The sequence below is a fragment of the Neocloeon triangulifer genome, unplaced genomic scaffold (assembly GCF_031216515.1).
Source record: "Neocloeon triangulifer isolate White Clay Creek 2 clone unplaced genomic scaffold, ASM3121651v1 ptg000014l, whole genome shotgun sequence".
NCBI classification, from domain to species: domain Eukaryota; kingdom Metazoa; phylum Arthropoda; class Insecta; order Ephemeroptera; family Baetidae; genus Neocloeon; species Neocloeon triangulifer.
Window position 1 is genome coordinate 9,815,782 of NW_026775556.1, and position 20,732 is coordinate 9,836,513.

At 36.5% G+C, this 20,732-nt stretch overlaps 1 protein-coding gene across 1 annotated transcript in view; it reads right to left on the reverse strand.

The window, feature by feature from the left end:
• Window positions 1-233: 233 nt before the first annotated feature.
• Window positions 234-20,732, reverse strand: part of LOC132200442 (carbonic anhydrase-related protein 10-like) — a 41,224-nt gene continuing 20,725 nt past the window's right edge. The window contains exons 3-10 of the mRNA XM_059625907.1: window positions 18,403-18,539; window positions 16,936-17,127; window positions 8,495-8,590; window positions 7,911-7,977; window positions 2,039-2,193; window positions 1,484-1,621; window positions 1,078-1,123; window positions 234-860 (exon numbers count right to left, since the gene is read on the reverse strand). Coding sequence (XP_059481890.1) covers window positions 805-860; window positions 1,078-1,123; window positions 1,484-1,621; window positions 2,039-2,193; window positions 7,911-7,977; window positions 8,495-8,590; window positions 16,936-17,127; window positions 18,403-18,539 — 887 coding nt within the window. The 3' untranslated portion in view covers window positions 234-804. The remainder of the gene's footprint in view (window positions 861-1,077; window positions 1,124-1,483; window positions 1,622-2,038; window positions 2,194-7,910; window positions 7,978-8,494; window positions 8,591-16,935; window positions 17,128-18,402; window positions 18,540-20,732) is intronic.

Consider the following 20,732-nt stretch of genomic DNA (forward strand, 5'->3'; position numbering starts at 1 on the left):
TTTTCGAGAGAGCGCCCGAATCGATTTTCTACTTCGTCTCCTTCGCCTCCAAGGCTAATTTTCTTCATGCGACTTCTTCGCACCTGCTCGCCGAGAAATGCCTATTGGAAAATTCATGTTACGCACTAGGCAAAGTGCGAAGTCATCGCGGAATTTCATATCAGCATGTTCCTGCGAGGCGAATTTATTTCAAGCGCTCCAGTTGAGAGTAAAAAGTCCAGGCGAATCTCAGGTTTTTCCAATTTTGCTCTTTATTTTGATTTTTATTTATTTACACAATGAAAACACATGTCTCTCAGCTACTCAATTTCATTATTCACACAATTATTGCAATAATTTTTTTTATTTTCTAATTTACCTAGATTGCAAGTCCAAAGAATTATCCTTAAAAAATTGCTTCGGAATATTATTTAAATGCAGGACGAATAGTTAGTACAGCTTCCTTATTAAAACTTTCTCCTTAATAACGAGCTAATAATAAAATCCGTCTTTCCCGAACGCAGAGCTTAAAATCCGATTATATTTCAACAGTGTTTGGAGCGTGGAAACACGGACTTTCCACACGCGCAGCCAAGCTTCTAGTTTGAAATAATTAAAATTTTAATTTGCTCCTATAATTGACCAAGATGGTTTCTCTCGTCTGTAAATATTGAACCACTTCCAATTTTCTCCTTATCTATCAACCACATTATAGCAAATTCATCAAGATCACAGTTAAGTGTTTTTTTTTCTCTTATTAATCTCTCTTAAAAAATCGATGCAGACATTTAATTGTTGTATCTCTAGTAGCACGACATTGGCGAATTATAATGCGTTCAAGTCCATGGCCAGGTCTGATTGAGTGATGTGCCTCGAATTCACTGCAACAAATTAATTTCAAAGTAAGAAAAAACCAAATAAATGCTGGTAGCTAAAGTAAGTTTTACAAACTAGGAGTAATGAAGTTAGTCGGAATTCTCTGGGGCATTTTAATTTCAGATTCGTGCCCGAGGAAAGGAAAATCTCGCATGCATGCGCGAGTTCCTCCATTGTATAATCATTTAAAACTTTCCTTAATTGCGTATTATCATACTGTACCTTTGTAGAGAACTTCTCCGCGTGTCGGGCACTTTTCAGTTGGGTTCTGCAAATAGAAGAAAAGCGTCAGTTGGAATTAATTCGCGAATCTTGCCAACAGCGTCTCTTTCTCTCGCTGTTATTTGCGTTTTACACACTTTGCGAGTAATTATTCCAAAGCAATGAAAGCATCCAAATATTTAAATTAACAACTGTTTTCTCCACTCGAGTGACAAACACACTCTCTCGTTTTGGAAAAAGTTCATAATATGTTTGCATGCCGAAGTTCTTTCCTTCAGCCAAAACCAATTCAAGTTTGAGTGTCGTGAAAAGGGATTTGGTTGGTTCGTTAAGCAGCGCCTTAACGCCGCAATCTCATTCCCCGCTAATGGCCTGATTCGCAAAAATGCTCGCGACTTCTACTCACTTGATGGCTCTTGCCGTCGAAGTCAATGTTGGTCCGTATCGTTCGATGGTGCAGAGGTTGCAAGGGGCGCACGTTGTTTGCTAGAGGGGCTTTGGGGGTCTCTTCTGGCCCTTGCATCAGACGCCGTAGCGCGTATAACTGGAGAAAATATCACATACATTTATCAAATATGGAGCGAAAAATTAGATTGAATAAATTATTTATTATTTCTAACTAAAAAAAATTACGTATCAATATCAAAATGAAAAACAATACAATTCGAAGAAGCTTCATAATGAACAAATTGAAGCAGTAAAATCGTTTATAATTTTTTAATTTCAAAGTTACATATATTGCTTTCTTTATTTATATATTTTAAAAAATTTCAATTTGTTTTCAATTTTTTTTTTTTTGTAAAACAGTTGAAAATAAATCAGAAAAATTTATAAAAATAAAAAATAATAAAAAATAATTTAAAAAATAATTATATAAAGTATGTAAAGTTGAAACGTTTATCCTATAATTAATTATTATTTAATAACAAACAAAAATTAGACTTAAAAATATATAATTTACCTCTTGTTTGGTGATGTATATTGGTTTGTTAAGAACGACCCAGATGGCCGTTTCCCAGCAGCCAGGGTGTGTGGTCGAGCCTTCGTAGGTCATGTAATAGTCCGTGTCTGGCAAAAGGCTGCGTAACGAGAGATACCGCACTGGAGCACTCGCGCCTGCGACAAACAAAAACAAAAAGGGACAACACCATTAATTCCACCATTTTTCATCCTGCTCCATTTTTCATGCATCGCATCAGCACACTTAATGAAATGTTTCATTACTCGCTTGTGCGCCGAATAAATATATTTACATCGGCGGCGGCAGCAATAATTGCGAGCATCAATCAAGTTGGGCGCAGATGGAACGCAAATCGCATTCATCATCGAACAAAAAAATATATATAACTGGGCGATCCTCTTTTTTTTCAGCGAATTCAAATATCATCATAGAGTGCTTGGCTGTCTGTCCTGATATGACGAGGGCTGCTCTCTTTGCACGCGCGGTGACAGCGGGTGGAGGTAATAAAAATACGGCCGGCCTTTTGTCCCTCATTTATCACACATTACTATTTACGTTTCTGAATTGGGACGGATATGCCATCGCTCGGCAGGAGAGTGTGCTTAAATTTAACACCTCTCTTTCACATGCAAATTGAAAAGGACAAAAGGCATCAATTCAGTCAATGAATAACGCAAAAAATAATTGTGTCAAAAATTGATATTTTTTTGGCTACTCTTTGTATAATTTTGTAAATTTCATTTTCAGTATACGACTCCTCATTCAATTAAAATTCCACGAATTCAAATATTCACCATGGAATTTGGAACTACACAAAAAATCGCAAAAAAAATTAATTTCATAATGGATTTTAAGAATATGCTTGAAGTCATGTTTATCAACAAACGAAATGCTTAAAATATATAGAATCGATTCATTAAACAATTATTTTTATGAATTTTATTATAATTATCGTTATAACCAATGCTGATACCCAAATAATTTTGGCACAATTTCCATGTTATTTAAATTTCTACATAAAAATGTGTTTTTTTAAACCATGTGCGCGACCCGATTAGAATTTTTTAAATGTTTTACACTGACTGGCGTTTTGTATTCAGCACTCGTTTATTTGCTTTCTCAAGTGGAAAATTTTCCAAGTGAAAATTTCTGTTCTCGCACCCCATCCATTTAAATGTACAATTCAAGCACCTGATAATGGGGACGTTGCCGCAGATGAACGTTTAATTGACACGCGCGGCAGGGGGAGAAGCTAAATGATTCAGACAAAGATAATGCGTGCGCGCTCCATTACCGCAAATAATAAAACGCGCGAATCCGAGTCGCTCATTCATCCGACGTTTGCCGAGGAAGTCTCTCTCTCACTCACTCTCATTCTACGTAATTGTGCTCCGTCGTGTCGTCGGCACACAATGCCGAGCCGAGGGTTAGCAGAGAGCAGAACGTCGGCGTTTCGCGGCGGAGGCGACAAATCACGCGAGCGCATTAGGAATGCGCTATTTATTCCACCCGCCGCCGCTGCAAAGTGTAAATCCGCCGACGAGAAAAATGAGTTGCGCGGAAAAAAGAAACAAGGGGGCGCATATTTCGCCGCACCACTCGGAAATAATATATTTGCCGTTATTACCCAAACAGGGCCTGTACATCATGTAGGCCATTTAGCGTCTTGGCTCGGCGTGCGTGCGTGAAGCATGCCTTTAAAATAACCCCAGCAAGCTCAGCAACATCGTCACAGCATTTTTGTGCCGCGTCTGCAGAATGTGACGCCCCGGACCCGCCGTGTGTCATCTAGCAGGCGCGGATTTGTAGTTTTTCACACATTTGTAAACTTTTTTTATTAAATATTGAAGCAAAATTTTATATATATAATGGTTCTTTCGAAGCCAATATACAAATCATTAATTTTTACACAAATCAATTAAATTTAGAATTGAAAGCCACACCTCGTGGATGCTCCCATGCCACTTGTTTTTTGAATTGACAAGCATTTGACTTTCCACTATGCTTCTTCTCACACTCAGGGTAAAACCATCCATCATACATTCAAAATTAAAGAAGAGAAAAATATTAATTTTATTTCTACTCCAAAACCTATATTATTGTGTACTTATTTTTAATGAAACAAGCTCCACTGAAGAACATCCGAATCAAAGACATATGATTTAATTTCCACTAGCACATGAAATTCATAGTAGAAATTGGCGTATTTATTTTATCTTTGAATTACTGATTTTCCAAAAAATATAAACTTTTTTATTTTAAAAAAAACTTTACCTAATAATTAGACTTTATATCATAAAAAGAAATATATATGTATAAAGTGTTTTTAAACTGTTATAAATAAATTTAAAATTATAAAAAAATGTAACAATGTAAAAATGTAAAAATAGTTTTTATAACATTAACACATAAAAAATGTAGCCTTGTACATTTTGATTGAAGATAATAATTGAATAAAGTGTTTTGAAAATGTTTTGATGCAAAGCTACAAATCCGATCTCTGTTGAGCCAAGTAATCTGCGCGTGTATTTTGCCACACTGCAGCAGGGGCGGCGGCACAAGGCCTTTTATTATGCCACTGTACATAACACTCAACAAACCGGATTTCATTTCGCAGTCTTCTCGACTCATTTGGCAACAGTCGCTCGGGCGCTCTTTTTAACTTTATGACATCTTTTGTAGCCGACCATCTTTCGCCTCGCGAGCTAGACACTGTCGTACGGAAACACGAGTGACGCCCCGGCCAGAATTAAACAAACTCGGTGATAATTTGGCGCGCGATTCACGCGAAAGAGGCAGCTGCTTTTTATTATCAACACCCTCTGGCCCTTTTTCGCACTCTCTTCTTTTTTAATTAAATGAACATAAAATCAGGCCCATTCATGCCGGGATTAAATTTTTCACAGCGAGCGCAGCAGCAGCAGCGGGAGAGAGGGCTAAAATTTATTCGCGACGTTCGTCTGCCTCGTGTTTCTTTTGCAGCTGCCTCCCGAGACCTGTTTAGCATGCCGAGCGACGGTTGCTCTGACAACTGTCCACCGCCGCTATTTACTTGTCCCCGGAGTGGGGCCTTCCCTCGGGGGCCGCGGAGGCGTGCAATTAATAACAATGACGAATAATGCATACAAATTGCGCGCTTTGTTTTCCGCCCGGAGACCAAATTCTTCCCTTGTTTTTTTTCTCTTTTTTTAATCTGAAATATGAGCCTTTTAAAATTATTGTTATTTGGAAATGTTCCAGAAAGAAAATGGAAAAAAACTATTCCGAGAATATCACATTTATTAAGCAAAAAATGCAAGTTTCTTTCTCTTTCAAAAAATTTGAGTATTTTGGGATGATAAAATTTGGAATCTAAGATTAAATTTAAGGATTGATGAAAGAAGTGGATATGCCAGGCTAAAATTTGAGACTAAACGGTATTAGAGCTGCAGGTTTTTGCCAGAAATAATAAGAGCAAAGATAAAGGGGAAAGCAGCAGTCAGAAGTACACAAGGCAGTCTAAATGCAAGCCTTCAGCACAAAAAGTCAAGTAACCATATCTTAATGGTATATTGATCAAAAATAACATCAATATTATTTTTAATATATTTATTTTTTACAATTTGTGATTGTAAACAAGTTTTTGTTGCTTAATTATTATATTTTCCTCCTCTCAATTACATTAAATTGCATAATTTTTTTGGTTTATCCCTTTATGGGTAGCAGTTGCCTTTATGATAGATCAATACATACGATTTGCAACTAAATTTTGGAGTTATTTTCGTAGAGAGTGCATCGGCAAACCACGCCCCACTGCTCCACATTCGTCCCAAGACACTCAAGGAAATGTATTCAATTATATGATAAGCGAATGTACAGGTCCAAGTTTCGCTCCGCTCACCTTTCTTTCTCCCCGAACGCGTGCCTAGCAAAAAGGTTGCAGGTCCCTTGGGAGCGAGCAGGGTATGCAACACGCGTGATGCATCAGTTGTGCTTTGCGAGTTATGCAGCGGGCGACCTCGTTTGCGAGCGCGACAGGCAAAGAGAGGAGCTTCAAAGCGGCTAGACCGGCTAGAGAGAGAGAGAGAGGACGTTTGAAATCAAGGCAAGTGCTTAAGCTGAGATCTTTGAGCGCCGACTTTGCATGCAACTGCCGGCTTTCATGTTGCGAAGACGAGGCACTGGATTTCGCACAACACGCTCAAATAGCTTGCTGCCGGAAAATTAAAGATGATGCATTGTAACATCAAGTCAAAGCCGCGTTGCTTTCAGCTTTTGAAGCTTGTATATTAAGCTTTCAAAACAAAAAGCTGCAATGTATACGTTTGAAAATAATTTTATGTAAATTACACAATTTCCATTATACACTTTCTGATTACATGATATTTTGTCAAATAATTAAATTTTCGCATAATTTTGTCTAAATTTCTTTTTATAAATGAGCAACCTATACGAATTATGTTTTAAGTTGCGTTGTGATAATAGTGTAAATAATTTACTATTTTGAGGAAAATATTGGTCTTCATAAAAAAAAATCAAATTGCTTTTTGAATAGTGCACTTTAAAGATTCAAAGAAAGATTGTAAAGAATTTAAAAAAAGCGATCGAGGCAAAATTTCTAATAAAATAGAATCAATAAACAAAATATTCTGAAGGAAAAGTAATTGCCTTTCGTATTTTCTTTTCAAGTCAGTCATAAATTTGCCGATTGAATTGCAAAATTTCCCCATGAACAGATTGCAGCCGGGTTCTTGCGATATTTAATACCGTATTAAGTGAGGCGCAAGAAATAAGACGGATCGAGATTGCAGCAGAAAGAAGTGGGTGACGAGGCAATTGAAAAGCGTCCCCATTCACTATATTGCTCCGCTCGCACGTTCTTTCAAACACTTAATTCAGATATTGCGGCAGCTGGTGCGCCCTGAAAGACGCACTCTCTACCCTCTCGGCCTTTAATTGGACGCACGTGGTGATTAATATTTAGCAAGAGATGCACTCTCTTAGCCGAGTCTGGTGAGAGGCGCAAAAATGGGTCAAGAAAAAGGAAAGAATTCTGCATATTCATGAGAGAGCATTCCGCACTCGCGCGAGCAGAATAAGAAGCAAGGTGAGTAATGACGTGTCGCACCCGAATTGTGTAAACATTTATAATGCGCCAAAAGAAACAAATGCTCTCCGATCTCGAGAGCAATTTGTCTTCAATTACGTCGGCGAATTGAAATTCGTCGCTCTCACGCGACCCCAGCCAGCAACACAGCAATTTTACTCCGTCTTGATTACGTAGCGAGGAAAAAAGAGCGGAAAGCAACGAGCGGACATTTTAATAATTTCCTCGTGTGTTTTAGCTCGCAGAGTTAATCAGACACGTCAGCAGAAACTTGTTCTCTTCGTGCAAGTTCTATATCAGATTTTCCGCGTGGGCACAACTTCATGTTGTTTTAAATTAACGGCATGTTTTTATTCTTTTAAAAAATAACAAAAATTCTGCTGCTCTTTTTCCATCCCGGGAAAGATGCGTAGGAAGATAATAAAAATGTGGTAAAAAAGTGAAATTTTCATCCGCCCGTGTATTAAATTTGCGACGCGCTCGGCGTAATCGGCCGGGAAACAAAATAACCGCCCATTGAGCCGCTAATGGTAGATTGAGCCTCTCAAAAAATATAAAAAGGCTTTCAGAGCGGAGAACGCGCGGCGGCGGCATATTATGTGTCTCTTCACATGCTGCTCACAAAGGCGGCTGCCGCTCGCTCTCTATATCCTATCTGCCGGCACTTAAGAGGATCTTTTGTTTAAAAATTGTAAAAGCTACTTAGAGGATTAAGAGTCGGGCAGCAGCCAACAGAGAGCTGCATCCATCGCCCGTTCTCTCTTGCATAACCCTTTCTTTTCTTACCTCGATAAGTCAGCTTGCTGAATGCGCTCGTCAGCACTCGCAACTCCGGATTAGGGATGTCTCCAACCTAAAAGGAACGATCTGTTTAAGAATGTTGTAACATTTTTTTTTATGTAAAAACAATAGTAAGAAGAGAGCAACTGTGGATGACGAAAAGAATCTAACTTTATTTTAGAATTCTATTATTTTCGTCACAAAGTCAATTATGTTTGATTATGCAACCTGCATGACATGATTGTTGAACAGGTTGCATTTTAATATAACCAATTTTTATCATGAATATTAACTGTAAACAAAATTAATACAAGCTTCAAAATATGAATTTTATTCAGAACTAAGAAAACCCTAAAACGCCTCTTGACCCAGAAATTGTTAAACGCCGCCCACTAGTCTCATGACAATAAAAGGAAAAATTATCACCAAATGTGGACAATAAAAAGGCCGCTGGCCCACCAGCAAAAGCCAGGCGTGAAAAATTTAGTGGAACGGGCGCCGGGCTAATTGTCAGCGCGAGCGGTGTTTGCACATTAAAAGGACCATAAAGCAGGCGCTAATGTGTTTATAAGCGAGCGTGCTGTGTTTACCTGTAGCATGAGCGAGATGGCCGCGATGCCGTGTGGTCGTAGCTGCGCCTCGGTCATGTTCCGGTACAGTTCGCTGTTGTAGCCGTACAGTTGCAGCTGCCAACACAAAACAGACCTTGTTAATTAAGCAGAAAAGCCAAAACGGTTCTACAGTGTATTGCACTCTCAGAAACACAATGGATTGGTCCACACTAGGTAGAAGCAATGTTAATTGGGTTTTTAAAAACTGCAAAGGATAAATTTTGAGTTAACTTATTTGACAAATAGACCTTTTTCATTAAGGCAACAATGGGATTCGCAGGCACAAAAACAGCACTTTTTGGAGGTGTCAAAACGCGACGTTCCGTGCTTCCCGACGTCTTTCTCAGGTCAGTGGTCACCAAATCGCAAAAATCTGGGCATTTTCGGCATCCTCATGAAACGAGCTTTCCGCCGGTGTGCCGTTTTTTGCTCCGAACAGTCGCGTTCTTTTCAAAGCTCAGAGATACGACCAAGAATTTTTTCAAAATTTGACCGTTTTCAAACGCAAATTTATCCCAGAATTCTAATTTGACACGCAATAAAATGAACACCGTTGGAAAGCTCGTTTCTTCTAGATTCAGAATCCTGAAGCGCGCACCATTCCTTTGAGTTTGCCCTATCTCTTTTTGTCCGAGAAGCACCCCTCCTCCGGCCCTTTTTGCGTCAATTTTGATTGTTGATTGCGACTCGGTTGAACCCTGACCCGGGCCACGTCAGGTCAAAAATATGTTATGAAAAATTAATGAAAATCAATAAAAAGTTGGAAAATTAAAGTTAAAGAGTTGCTTAAAATAACTATTTCAATGCCATAATTTATTTCACACGGACGCCCGAGATATAAAAGGGTTTGTGAGGAGTACTCCCATTTCAATTGTGATTTTTTTAGAAAGAAAAACTTAATACAAAAGTTGTAGTTAAAGACATGTTCTTTCTTTTTGCAATTGTATATGTGTCTGTAAAAAAATTTTATAATTGAGTAAAAATGGAAGAAAATAAAAATTTAACTTTTTGGACACGAAGAAAATTTTTAAGATTTTTTTGAAGATAGCCAATCGATTTAGCATGTCTTCATTAGTCTATGACCAAATTTTCGTAAATAAATTCGCAATACTTACAAAGTTATTGCAAAATGATTGCCGGCACCTCTTTCATTTAAAAACAGAGACACGACCCTTTTGAATATTTTTGCAATAACTTTGTAAGTATTGCGAATTTATTTACAAAAATTTGGTCATAGACTAATGAAGACATGCTAAATCGATTGGCTATCTTCAAAAAAATCTTAAAAATTTTCTTCGTGTCCAAAAAGTTAAATTTTTATTTTCTTCCATTTTTACTCAATTATAAAATTTTTTTACAGACACATATACAATTGCAAAAAGAAAGAACATGTCTTTAACTACAACTTTTGTATTAAGTCTTTCTTTCTAAAAAAATCACAATTGAAATGGGAGTACTCCTCACAAACCCTTTTATATCTCGGGCGTCCGTGTGAAATAAATTATGGCATTGAAATAGTTATTTTAAGCAACTCTTTAACTTTAATTTTCCAACTTTTTATTGATTTTCATTAATTTTTCATAACATATTTTTGACCTGACGTGGCCCGGGTCAGGGTTCAACCGAGTCGCAATCAACAATCAAAATTGACGCAAAAAGGGCCGGAGGAGGGGTGCTTCTCGGACAAAAAGAGATAGGGCAAACTCAAAGGAATGGTGCGCGCTTCAGGATTCTGAATCTAGAAGAAACGAGCTTTACAACGGTGTGCATTTTATTGCGTGTCAATTTTGAATTCTGGGATAAATTTGCGTTTGAAAACGGTCAAATTTTGAAAAAAATTCTTGGTCGTATCTCCAAGCTTTGAAAAGAACGCGACTGTTCGGAGCGAAAAACGGCACACCGGCGGAAAGCTCGTTTCATGAGGATGCCGAAAATGCCCAGATTTTTGCGATTTGGTGACCACTGACCTGAGAAAGACGTCGGGAAGCACGGAACGTCGCGTTTTGACACCTCCAAAATGTGCTGTTTTTGTGCCTGCGAATCCCATTGTTGCCTTAATGAAAAAGGTCTATTGATATTGCAGATAAAAGTTGAAATCTTTAAAGATTTACAGCTAAAGTCTGCGATTATAGGAGTTTGTTTCTTAAAACCTGATTAAATAACGATCAAATATTTATATTTTTTTTGTATCAACAATGAATATTTAACAAACAAAAATTATTATGCTTTCTCACTTTGTTTCATTTTTTTCCATATCCAGTTAATCTTTAAAACATAAATAATTATAATTATACAAAACAAAAATAAAGTACAATGCTAATACTATAGGAAAATATCCAAACTAGATTAAACAAGCAGGAAATATATTCATTACATTTGTACATTATAATGGCAGTAATATTGATTAAGTCGATGCTACTAAAACAAAACAGTAAACAAATTTTAATTTATGAATTGTGCTATTCAAGTACATGGCTTAAGGTGTATCCAGAATGAGTGGCTGATAATTACGCGTTATAATTAATAGCCCGTTGGCCTTTATGATAATGCAGCCTCTCGTTCTACAGGTGGCTGCCAAGAGTTCGCCTTAATTCTCCTGAAAGTGGCGGCCTCCGTCGCTGCTTTTTATTGGTTCGCGGGCACTAAATAAACTCGACCCTTTGGCGCCGCTGCACAAAGAAGTCCAACTTTTAGTGCTGCTGTTTGCAATTTTATCACCGCTAATCGCACGAGATTTCCCTCCAAGGTAAACTCTCTTTTCCAAGGCTATTTTTGTTTGCAAATCTATCATGTTGTGATGTAGCTGACAAAATTTACATTTATCCATTTCCAGCTCGCCAGATTTGCACATATCAGTGAGCATTGACATTTCAGCCTGGCAGAGGCAAAAGTTTGTCGATGCAAGATAAATGCATCCTTTCGCGAAATACATAAAAATGGAAATTCGCACCGATGGCTTGGTATAAATAAATAGGGCGAGCCCGAGAAGTGTGGCATGTGGAGCGCATGCAAAAATAAATAGCTAGTCGGCTGCCATCTCTGGAAAAATTCAAGCATGCAGGCGCGCATGAAAAATTCATGAAGTCGATAGTTTATGGCTCTCGCAGGGTGAGTTAGGACTCACTCAGGCCCTCGATGAGAGTGACTGAATGCACTTGGAGTGCACAGGTGGGCTTGATCAGCTAAGTGCTTCACCTCGTTCAGCCCCATTTAGCGCCACCGTGTCTGATACGCAAATTATTACACGCTTCCGTGCAAGCAAGAAGTGGACGCTCTCCGTCTCCGCGTTCGCAAAATGAAAAGTTGAACTCCTTTCTGCAGGTCACTTGTATTAAAAGTACTCTGCACTTTTCTGAACGGCTTTACAAACAAACTTCCATAATAATAAATTAAAATACATACATTAAATATGATGCTTAAATTACCTGATCTTGTGATAGATGAAATGAAATGCACTTCAAGTTATTAAAAACGAAGAAAAGTGAAAGTGATCCAATATGTAATATTTACGAGAAAATAATACAAGAATAGAACTTAAAGTTATCATAACATTTCTTTATCAGCTTGTTAAAATATTTTCTTAATGCATTTTAAATAATTTAAAACTACCATTTATAGCGAGTTCTTATTTTTATTTAAATTTTTATTTTATTAATTAATCTACATAAAAAACAAGCAAGTTAAAATTAACAAAATATATTGATCCTAAAATATTTAAAAAGTCGTATTTTATGTAACGGCTGCGCCATTGCAATTAATACAGAAAAAATACTAAATAAGATCGTTCCTATTTTCATTATGGGTGATTATGGGTTGCAAATAAGGCAGATTTCACTTTTGATTTCATAAATTACGAATTGCGTTATCAAAGAATGAACTTTAAATTTTAAATATTCATAATATTACGCTATTCATATTTTTAAAGTTATTTGAAAACGGCAAAAATAAATAGCATTTAAATTTTTAATCATATTATATAATATTTTTATGAAAGAAAACAACTTACATTTCCGTAGTTAATAAATAGTTGTGTTATTTTATCGCTTTCAGAATGAAAGGTCATCTTACTTTATTTTAAAATATGTAAGGTTAACTCATTTTTAAATATGCCAGACAGTTAAAAAAAATAAAAGATTATGGGTAAAATTTAATGAGGCGTGAATAATTTATAACTCGAACAAAATTTACAATTTGTATTTTAAAATCTTCTGCCATTTTATTTATATTGTACAAAAAAGATAAAACGGGCGATTTTCAATTTACTCATGCAGATTCCCCTGTCGATTTATAAGTTACTCGTACGTTAAGACACGTAGTACCTTTAGGGAGAACTGCGGTGCTCAAAGGGGGGCGCCTGAAAATGACAAAATCTGTTGCCACGTTGGCGTGCGTGGCGGATACGGAGAGAGTGAAAAAGGCAGAATTGTCGCCCAGGTCACGCATGCTAATATTCGCGATTCCGCGCGGGCAACTCAATGATTTCCTTCCCTCCACCGGCAGCGGCGGCTGACTCGATTTATGCACAAAACTCTATCTTGCGCTTGCTGAGTAAATACGCCACTCGAGAGCGCGCCCACCCACCCTCCCACCTTGCCTGGCCCAGCCACCCCCTACTTGTCGCTTGAACTTTTATTTATGGATGCACGGCGCCTTGAATTTTTTATTCTCGGTGGGACGCTGGGAGCGGCGCATAAAAATGAACTCGGGACGAGCGAGTTAAGCGCGCGCGTTTTGCTTGCTTATTTCTATGTTGCTTTTCGCTAAAGTCGTATAATTCAGACAATTTCAGCAGCAGCTGTTGAAAAACTTTAATTCCACATATTTATATTTAAATACAACCGTTTTATTATAAGAATCATTAATTTAACTGAAGAAATAAATTCCACGCTGCAAAAAGATTAATAAAATTTATTTTTTGCAAAAGTTTAGACCCGAAAGAAATTTTATAGGAAGGGGGAGATAGTAATATTAAAAAAAAAAATACTTTTAAGATTTGATTTTATATCATTATGCTTGCAGAAGAAAAATAAAATGAAAATAAAAAATAAACATGCCTGAATCAATTTAAAAGATAAAAATATAAGCAGATCTAACTTTTTTTAGTTACTAATTAATTGAATTAAGATTCTATGGGAATACAAACATGCTTTTTTATTGAAGAAATCCCTTTCTTGTATACTTCATTAGAGCATATTTATTTCCAAGGCATCTGTTGTTACTTTTGTCTTTATATTTTTATAATTTAATGATCTTCACAGAGAATGCATGACACGCGAGTTGTTTCTGAGAATAGAAGAGCTTGCATCTATAAAAAAATGTAGGACAGACCAGGTAGGCGATGCATCAACCCCCGACTTGGATAGTTAGCCGCGCAAATAAAAATAGGACGAGAGCGTCATTTGCCGAGTGCACGTCTCCGCGTGTAATTTATCAGCTTTACGCGCCGCGAGCATCATTGACTCGCTGCCTGGGTCAACGCCTTCTGCTCAAAGCAAGGGGTTGCAGCTGCAGGGTTTACTCTTTTAAATTAATTACGCGCTGCTGTCGGCGAATTTCTCTCGCCTCGCTTCACGCTTCTGTAAATTGTCCCTGCCGACGAGTTGATGGTGAAAAAGAGCTCATCACCCCACTCCTTTTTATTTTATTTTTACTGATGCGTCGTTGCAAAGGTTTCATTGATTTTTCTAAAAGATTTTTTTAATAATCGTCATTACATAAATAAGTATTTGCTTTGAATATTGATTCAACCAATATTGACGCACGAGGAGAGGAAACTAAATTATTTAACGTCCTGGGAACGTTGAATGTCAAATGCTGACATTTGAGTAGTTTTCGAACCAATGCTTTTATCCTCTAAATTGCTATAAAATAAAAAATTTTGTTCCTGTGAAACGTTAGCAGCACTATCTGCAATCGCGGCTTTATTCATTTGAGCGTAGCACACGTGCAAGTGCAAACAAAAAGCAATCAGAGAGAACACAACAGTGGCGGCAGCGTTGGAATAAACCGAATTCACAGGTGGATTGAAAATCATTCACCAGTCTGGAAAGTGAAACAAACTGCTATTGATTATTAACGGCCATTTCACAGACAGTAATGATAAAAAAGCAACATTGATGGACGTGTTTCTTGCGGATAAAAGCAAATGGATTTAGTTTATAAATAATAAAAGGAGGATATTAAAAAAAATGTCTATACTTAAACTTCATTGTACTTAATTAATATATTGTTTTGTACAGCACTTTTCATCTTGTGAGATATTTGACATGTACAGTATTGTCAATTGCAAACACTATTTTAATTATAACAATGGTTGGAGGGTAATGTAATTTATTTAAATTTGCTCTCTGTGCACAAAAAAATAATTTATTTTTATTAATTGTACTAAAATTTTGTAAAATGTCAAAAGAAATATTATTTGGTTTAATTATATAACAGAAAAAAATATAAGCGATCTATTTTCAAATTTTTTTTATTTTATTAAATAAAATTTTTACAAGGAAAATTGCTTTTATATATACATAAAGCTTTAAATAACAAAGATTGATTATTAGTTTTTATCTCGTTTATCTGACTGGGACAGGGACGTTCAACAATGTGCAATTTTTTTCTTGTCGCGTTCTTTCCACTGATAAGTCTACGTTGGTTGCTGTTTTGCATTCAGCGACAATGCAGATGACAGTCAAGCAGTACTTTAAATAAGCTTTTGTCGACAGCACACTCTGTTAATCGTTAATTTTCAGGCAGGTATGCGCGGAATTCAAAATCGCGCAGCACAGTAGCGGATTTGTTATTTATGCAGGCGAGCGCGCACTGAATTAAATCTCTGGCCAGACACACAAACGTGACGAATAAAACTCTAGGGAAAATCGCATTTTACCACAGCCGTCTCCCAGTTGCATTTATGCAAAAGAGCTTCCTATCGATGCTGTTGTGCATTTATTAAAGCTACATTAAACATCAGTGATGAATAGAATATTAAATTTATACTATGCTAAACTGTTAAATAAAGTAAATTTCAATAAGAATTGTTTTTTTTTTAAGACTCGTAAGAATTTAAAAAATAAAATTTTATAAATTTTTTAGCAAATAAATTTAAATAAAATCAATTTAAAGCAAATCAATGAAATTTATCAAATATGAAGGATCCATTTTTAATTAGGTTCTATAATAATAATTAATAATTATTACGAGAGGATGCAGATGAGAGCATAAAATTCATTTAATAACGGTTTTGTTTTAATTTGGCTTTTAGGGGATAAAGGTGATTTGGCAAATAATAGTAATAAAATAAAAACTTAAAATACAAGCCTAAATTAAAAGTTGTTCAAAAATATGGAAAAAAGAAAACCATAGATGCTTTGATCCACTTGCAATAATTCAATAGTGTCAAAAAAATTGTCAAATCCTCATTCTTTGTGAAGTTTAGGCGATTAACTGGCAAATCCTTTAGACATCAAGCACTAGAAGGCTTTATACAATTAAGGAAGAAGCTGACGAGATAAATTACATCTCAAAACAGCTTTCCAAATCCTAATTAGGCGGCAAACGCAGCCACACCGTTTCATTAGCTTCCGCTTACTTAAGAGAGTCAAAGTGTCAACCGTCAAGGGTGGCGTTTGCTTCTCAAGGGTGACGAAACTTTCATCCCCAAGGGCTGACATTTGAATGACGCGCGACCAGAGCTTCTTAAATAATTGACAGCAAAGCGCGAACAAGTTCTCCATTCTTGTCATCTCAATCAAAGATCAGATTCATGCAGTTTATTAAACAAATACATTAACAGATGAAAGGATCATTACTTAAAATTGACAAAGTGCCAAAAATATTAGCATAATACTTAACACGGAGCATCTTACTTAGGATCTGCAATAGCATTTGAAATGAAGTATGCAATTATGCATATGTGCATATCTCAATACACTTAGCTCATTATACTCTGTATATCAATGTACAATTTTTAGAAAAAATGTATAAAATTGTAAAAAATAAAATTTAAACAAACTTAATTCAAAATAATTTTGAAAATAAATTTCAATGACAAAGAACTCAATACAGAACAAAGTTATTATTTTTAAAATACAACTGCTTAAAATAAATTTTTTTTAAACCTAAAAATATAACAAAAATTATTACAAAATTATATTTACTAAAATTATGAAACATTTATCTTTTCTGTGGTAAATAAAAAATCTGATTTGAGGCCAAGAGTGTTTTAAAAGTGAGTCTTCATATTTTCAAAAGCATCTCGTAATTACTTCGTGATTAAAATCAATCCATATTTCGCGCACCCGTAGCCGATTGGGAAGACCCCCGGGACTAGAATGGGGTGCATTTTGGACGGACAGTCAAACAAGGCCGGATTAAGTGGCCTGACCACACCCTGTCGTGCAGCCTACGGTAATTAATTTCGCTCTCACCTCGGCCGGAAATGCGTGTCCGTGGATTCGGTGCTCGGAGCCCTGGTGGTTTTCGGCGCCGTAGTGGATGTAGATTTCCTCGAATTGGTATCTGTAGGCGAGGGGCCCTCCGGTGATGTTGACGTGGTGTTTCGTGTCGCCGTCCACCCGCATCACCAGCGATTGGCCCGTGTTCCAGAGGGTGCCGCTTATCTGTGGGCAAATGCCGACCAGAATTATTGGCGTCATCGCTCTGACAGATCATTTTCATGCAAATGAATTGTAATTACAACTTATTGAACTCCATTTGCAGATGAACATATTTTACTTATTAATTTTAAATCTTTTTTAACAGTGGGATGATTGTAAAAATTTATATCAAATTTAAAATACCTATTAATATTTTACTTAAATGAGAGTTCGTCTTAAAAATTACGATCAGATTTTTTGCCTTCAAATATTGTGCGCCATATTAGAGCTTAAATATAAAGAGAAATATTAAAAAGTGTCAAATTTTGGGGAAAGTTGGTTGATTTAACTATTATTTACTTTCAAACTGTTAAGTTTAAAATAAAATAAAAAAATGGAACAAGAGCGTCGTTTCCGGGTCTAATAAACTTTCAGGAATTTTGAATCTAATAAAAAAGGAAACGAGAATTCTTCTAGATTAATTCTACAAAAATCATCATTAGCAAATAGCATGGGTTGGAAAGATCAGTCAGTTGGAATATAAATTTATTAATTATATTATAAATAAATAAAATACACTCTTAAATATTTGCCTTCGCTCACTTCCTTCAACAATAAGCTGAATATAATATTGATCAGTCAGATTTCATTCAATTTTTCCTTTGCAACATTCTCTTTTAATCATCTCCCGCCTGACGATTAACCAAATCACTGAGATGAAGAGAGAGGCCGTAATCTTAATTAAAGCTTTGCACGCTGGTTTGCTGGCTCTCGTCTCAAAGTTTTAAGGAATTTAATTTCCTTCCACACTTTACGGTATAACACGATCTTCATTCATTTCTCGCTGCAAGTGAAACGACACTTACTCGGTACGTGAACGTTATCAGATCTTTGAGCAACGCGAGCGAGACTTCCCATTGAAAGCCGAGGAAATTAAGAGATGAGACGAGACGGCCCTTGAACGCCAAATAAGCCCATTAACTTGAAATAATAAAATGTGAGCGGGACCCTTTCTTGTTTAATCAGCTTTCCTCTCTCTCTCGAGATCCTTTACTTGGCGCCGGGATTAAATTAGAGAAGAATCTGCTCGCACCTTTCTTTTGTGCGTGGCCCGTTCGGAGCGACTATCAAATCTGAGATCTCATTGCAAAGACAAAGGACCTTTTTGATGCCAAAGGAAAACAAAGCAAAGAGTTTCAATTATAATCACTGCTTTGAAAAGTAAGTCTTGTCTTCATTTTAATCAAATTAATCCGGCAGGGATGCGCTCCACTTTGAATAGGGTTTCTCGTGTCTTACCTTGTGCTTGTCCACGTGGATGGCCGTCAAGTGTGGGTCGAAGAGCAGAGCCGAAGGTTCTATGTTGACCGGCGACTGCCGCCTACCCTTGTTGCACAAACTCCACTGTGGGTTGATCAGCCCCCAAAAAGCCGGACCTGTCAACAGAGAAAAACGGCATTATTAAAAAACCGTCGCTTCGATTTTGCATTGATCGCGGGGACGCGACGCAAATCCAGTCGCCGTCGCGCAAAAAGTCACTAATTAACGTCAGCTTTTGAGCCACCCCGTGCCATTTGCTGTGCACGCTCTGATGGGCTTTTGTGTTTGCAGAGAGAGGATTTTCCGCCGTTTGTTCCGCTCTGTGGGGGTGGTTTGGTTTTGCGGGGTTCCAGTGGGTAAAATTTGAATGTAGATTTCTCATTATTGCTATTTTTCAGTACATGGTGAAGAAGATTTATTTACAGAAATTATTTATTCTTACTTTGGTGTTATTTTGAAATTTTAATAAATTTTTAATTTAAAATTAATATTTGAACACTTGAAGTAATAAAACATTCACAGTAAATTAAATACAAAATTTATGAGAGTATATCCTTGACAGATAATCGATTTCATAAATAAAAATATTAAGTCGTTTCATTAATCCTCAATATGTTGAAATATGAAATTATAATGTGTAAATTTATTGTAAAAAAGAAAAACGAGTATGAATTAAAATCATTATTTTGTGTAGAAGAGAGTTCATTTACACCAAAAGAGTATATAATAATATTAATCACTTTTCCACAAAAATATAACTAGCATGATTATTTGGCCTCCCATTAAATATTTCCATGACGCTGACCTAGAAAAGCGCAAATTCGCTGGCGACAGGTTAATAAAAGCGTAACTGCAACACGCTGAGGTAATAACACTGGCTCAAATTTGCGCACACAGGACGGTGAATGAATGTGTACCTCCGTGCAGGAAATGAGTCGGCGTGCAATTCGTGCAACATGAATTCTCATTTGCCGAACCACAATGAGCTGGGCAGGGGAGGAAAACCAGTAGCCGTAAATACTCGGCACCGTCGGGCGGCGGTCAAAAACCGGTCAAACAAATAAAATCCTGCTCTTTCCCACAATATTTTTTGAATCGGAGGTAGAAAGAGAGAGAGAGAGAGGAAGAGAGATAGAGTGAGAGAAAGCTTGTTTAATAATCATCGAATGATGAATGCACATGGAGCGAACTTAATCCCAGAACCGATGACAGGCACGCGCACATATTGATGTTTTATCCCAGCGGCGAGCGGTGATCGTGTGGCGGCCGGTTTCAATTTACAGTTTCATTAGAGAATTTGTTTTTCAATCAGAGTAGCGTGTGTTTGCATAAAGGGTTTGTTATACGGAGAGGGATAAAAATCCGTCGCTGGCGCTGCGAATATTCCAATAAATCGCCGCCGCCGCGCGTCGATATTTTTGCATAATGAATCGCGTTGCCTGCTGCGATTTTGATTTGCGTGTGTTCGACTGCGGCATTAATTAAGGCGATCATTATATTTCGCGCTGCTCTCGAGTCAGCCGCTCGAAAAAGCTCCGCTGCGACGACTGAAAAGTGGTGCTCCAGCGGCTTAATAAATTCTCCCTGGGCTCCGCTTGGATTTAATTTACTTTATTACATCGTTAGCGGTATGCTTCTCGTTACCATAAATATTCGCAGGCACACCAGCCCACTTGCAGCCGGTTGCATTTTAATTTTTTATTCTTTCACTCTCTGAGCTAATTGGTGTGAGCTTTACTTTGCCTACAAAAGGAATGTTTTTTATCATCGATATTATATGAAATAATATATATTTTATATCTACAGATCCTCCTTTTTATTTAAAACCTAAAAATTCTGTATCATCAAATTGACTTTATATTTATTTCTTTATTTATTCTCCATTCAGATAAAATGAAATTCACAACATCTTACATCAAATCAATAAATAAAAATTAAATTAAATTAAAAATTTATCAATAATCTTTTTAAAAATTGGGTTAGTTAAATCAAATGGGGGGATATAAATTATTGTTGTAATAATTCTGTATATTTAATAATACTTTTCCTTTAAATTAAGCTCTGAATAAAATAAAAAACGGAAACAATGATGATTTAACTCATTTAATAATTTAATTCCCTAAGAACTGAAGGGAATATAATAAATAATACCACAGCCTAATTCAGACACATTTAACTAAATTTCATCATTGTTTGTATAAAAAGTTTTACAAACTCCAATTGGTAGATTTTTCTTTTAATTCAGCATTGCTTTAATTCTAATGTAAATCCATCACAAGCATTGAAGCAAAAACAAAACGCATCAAACA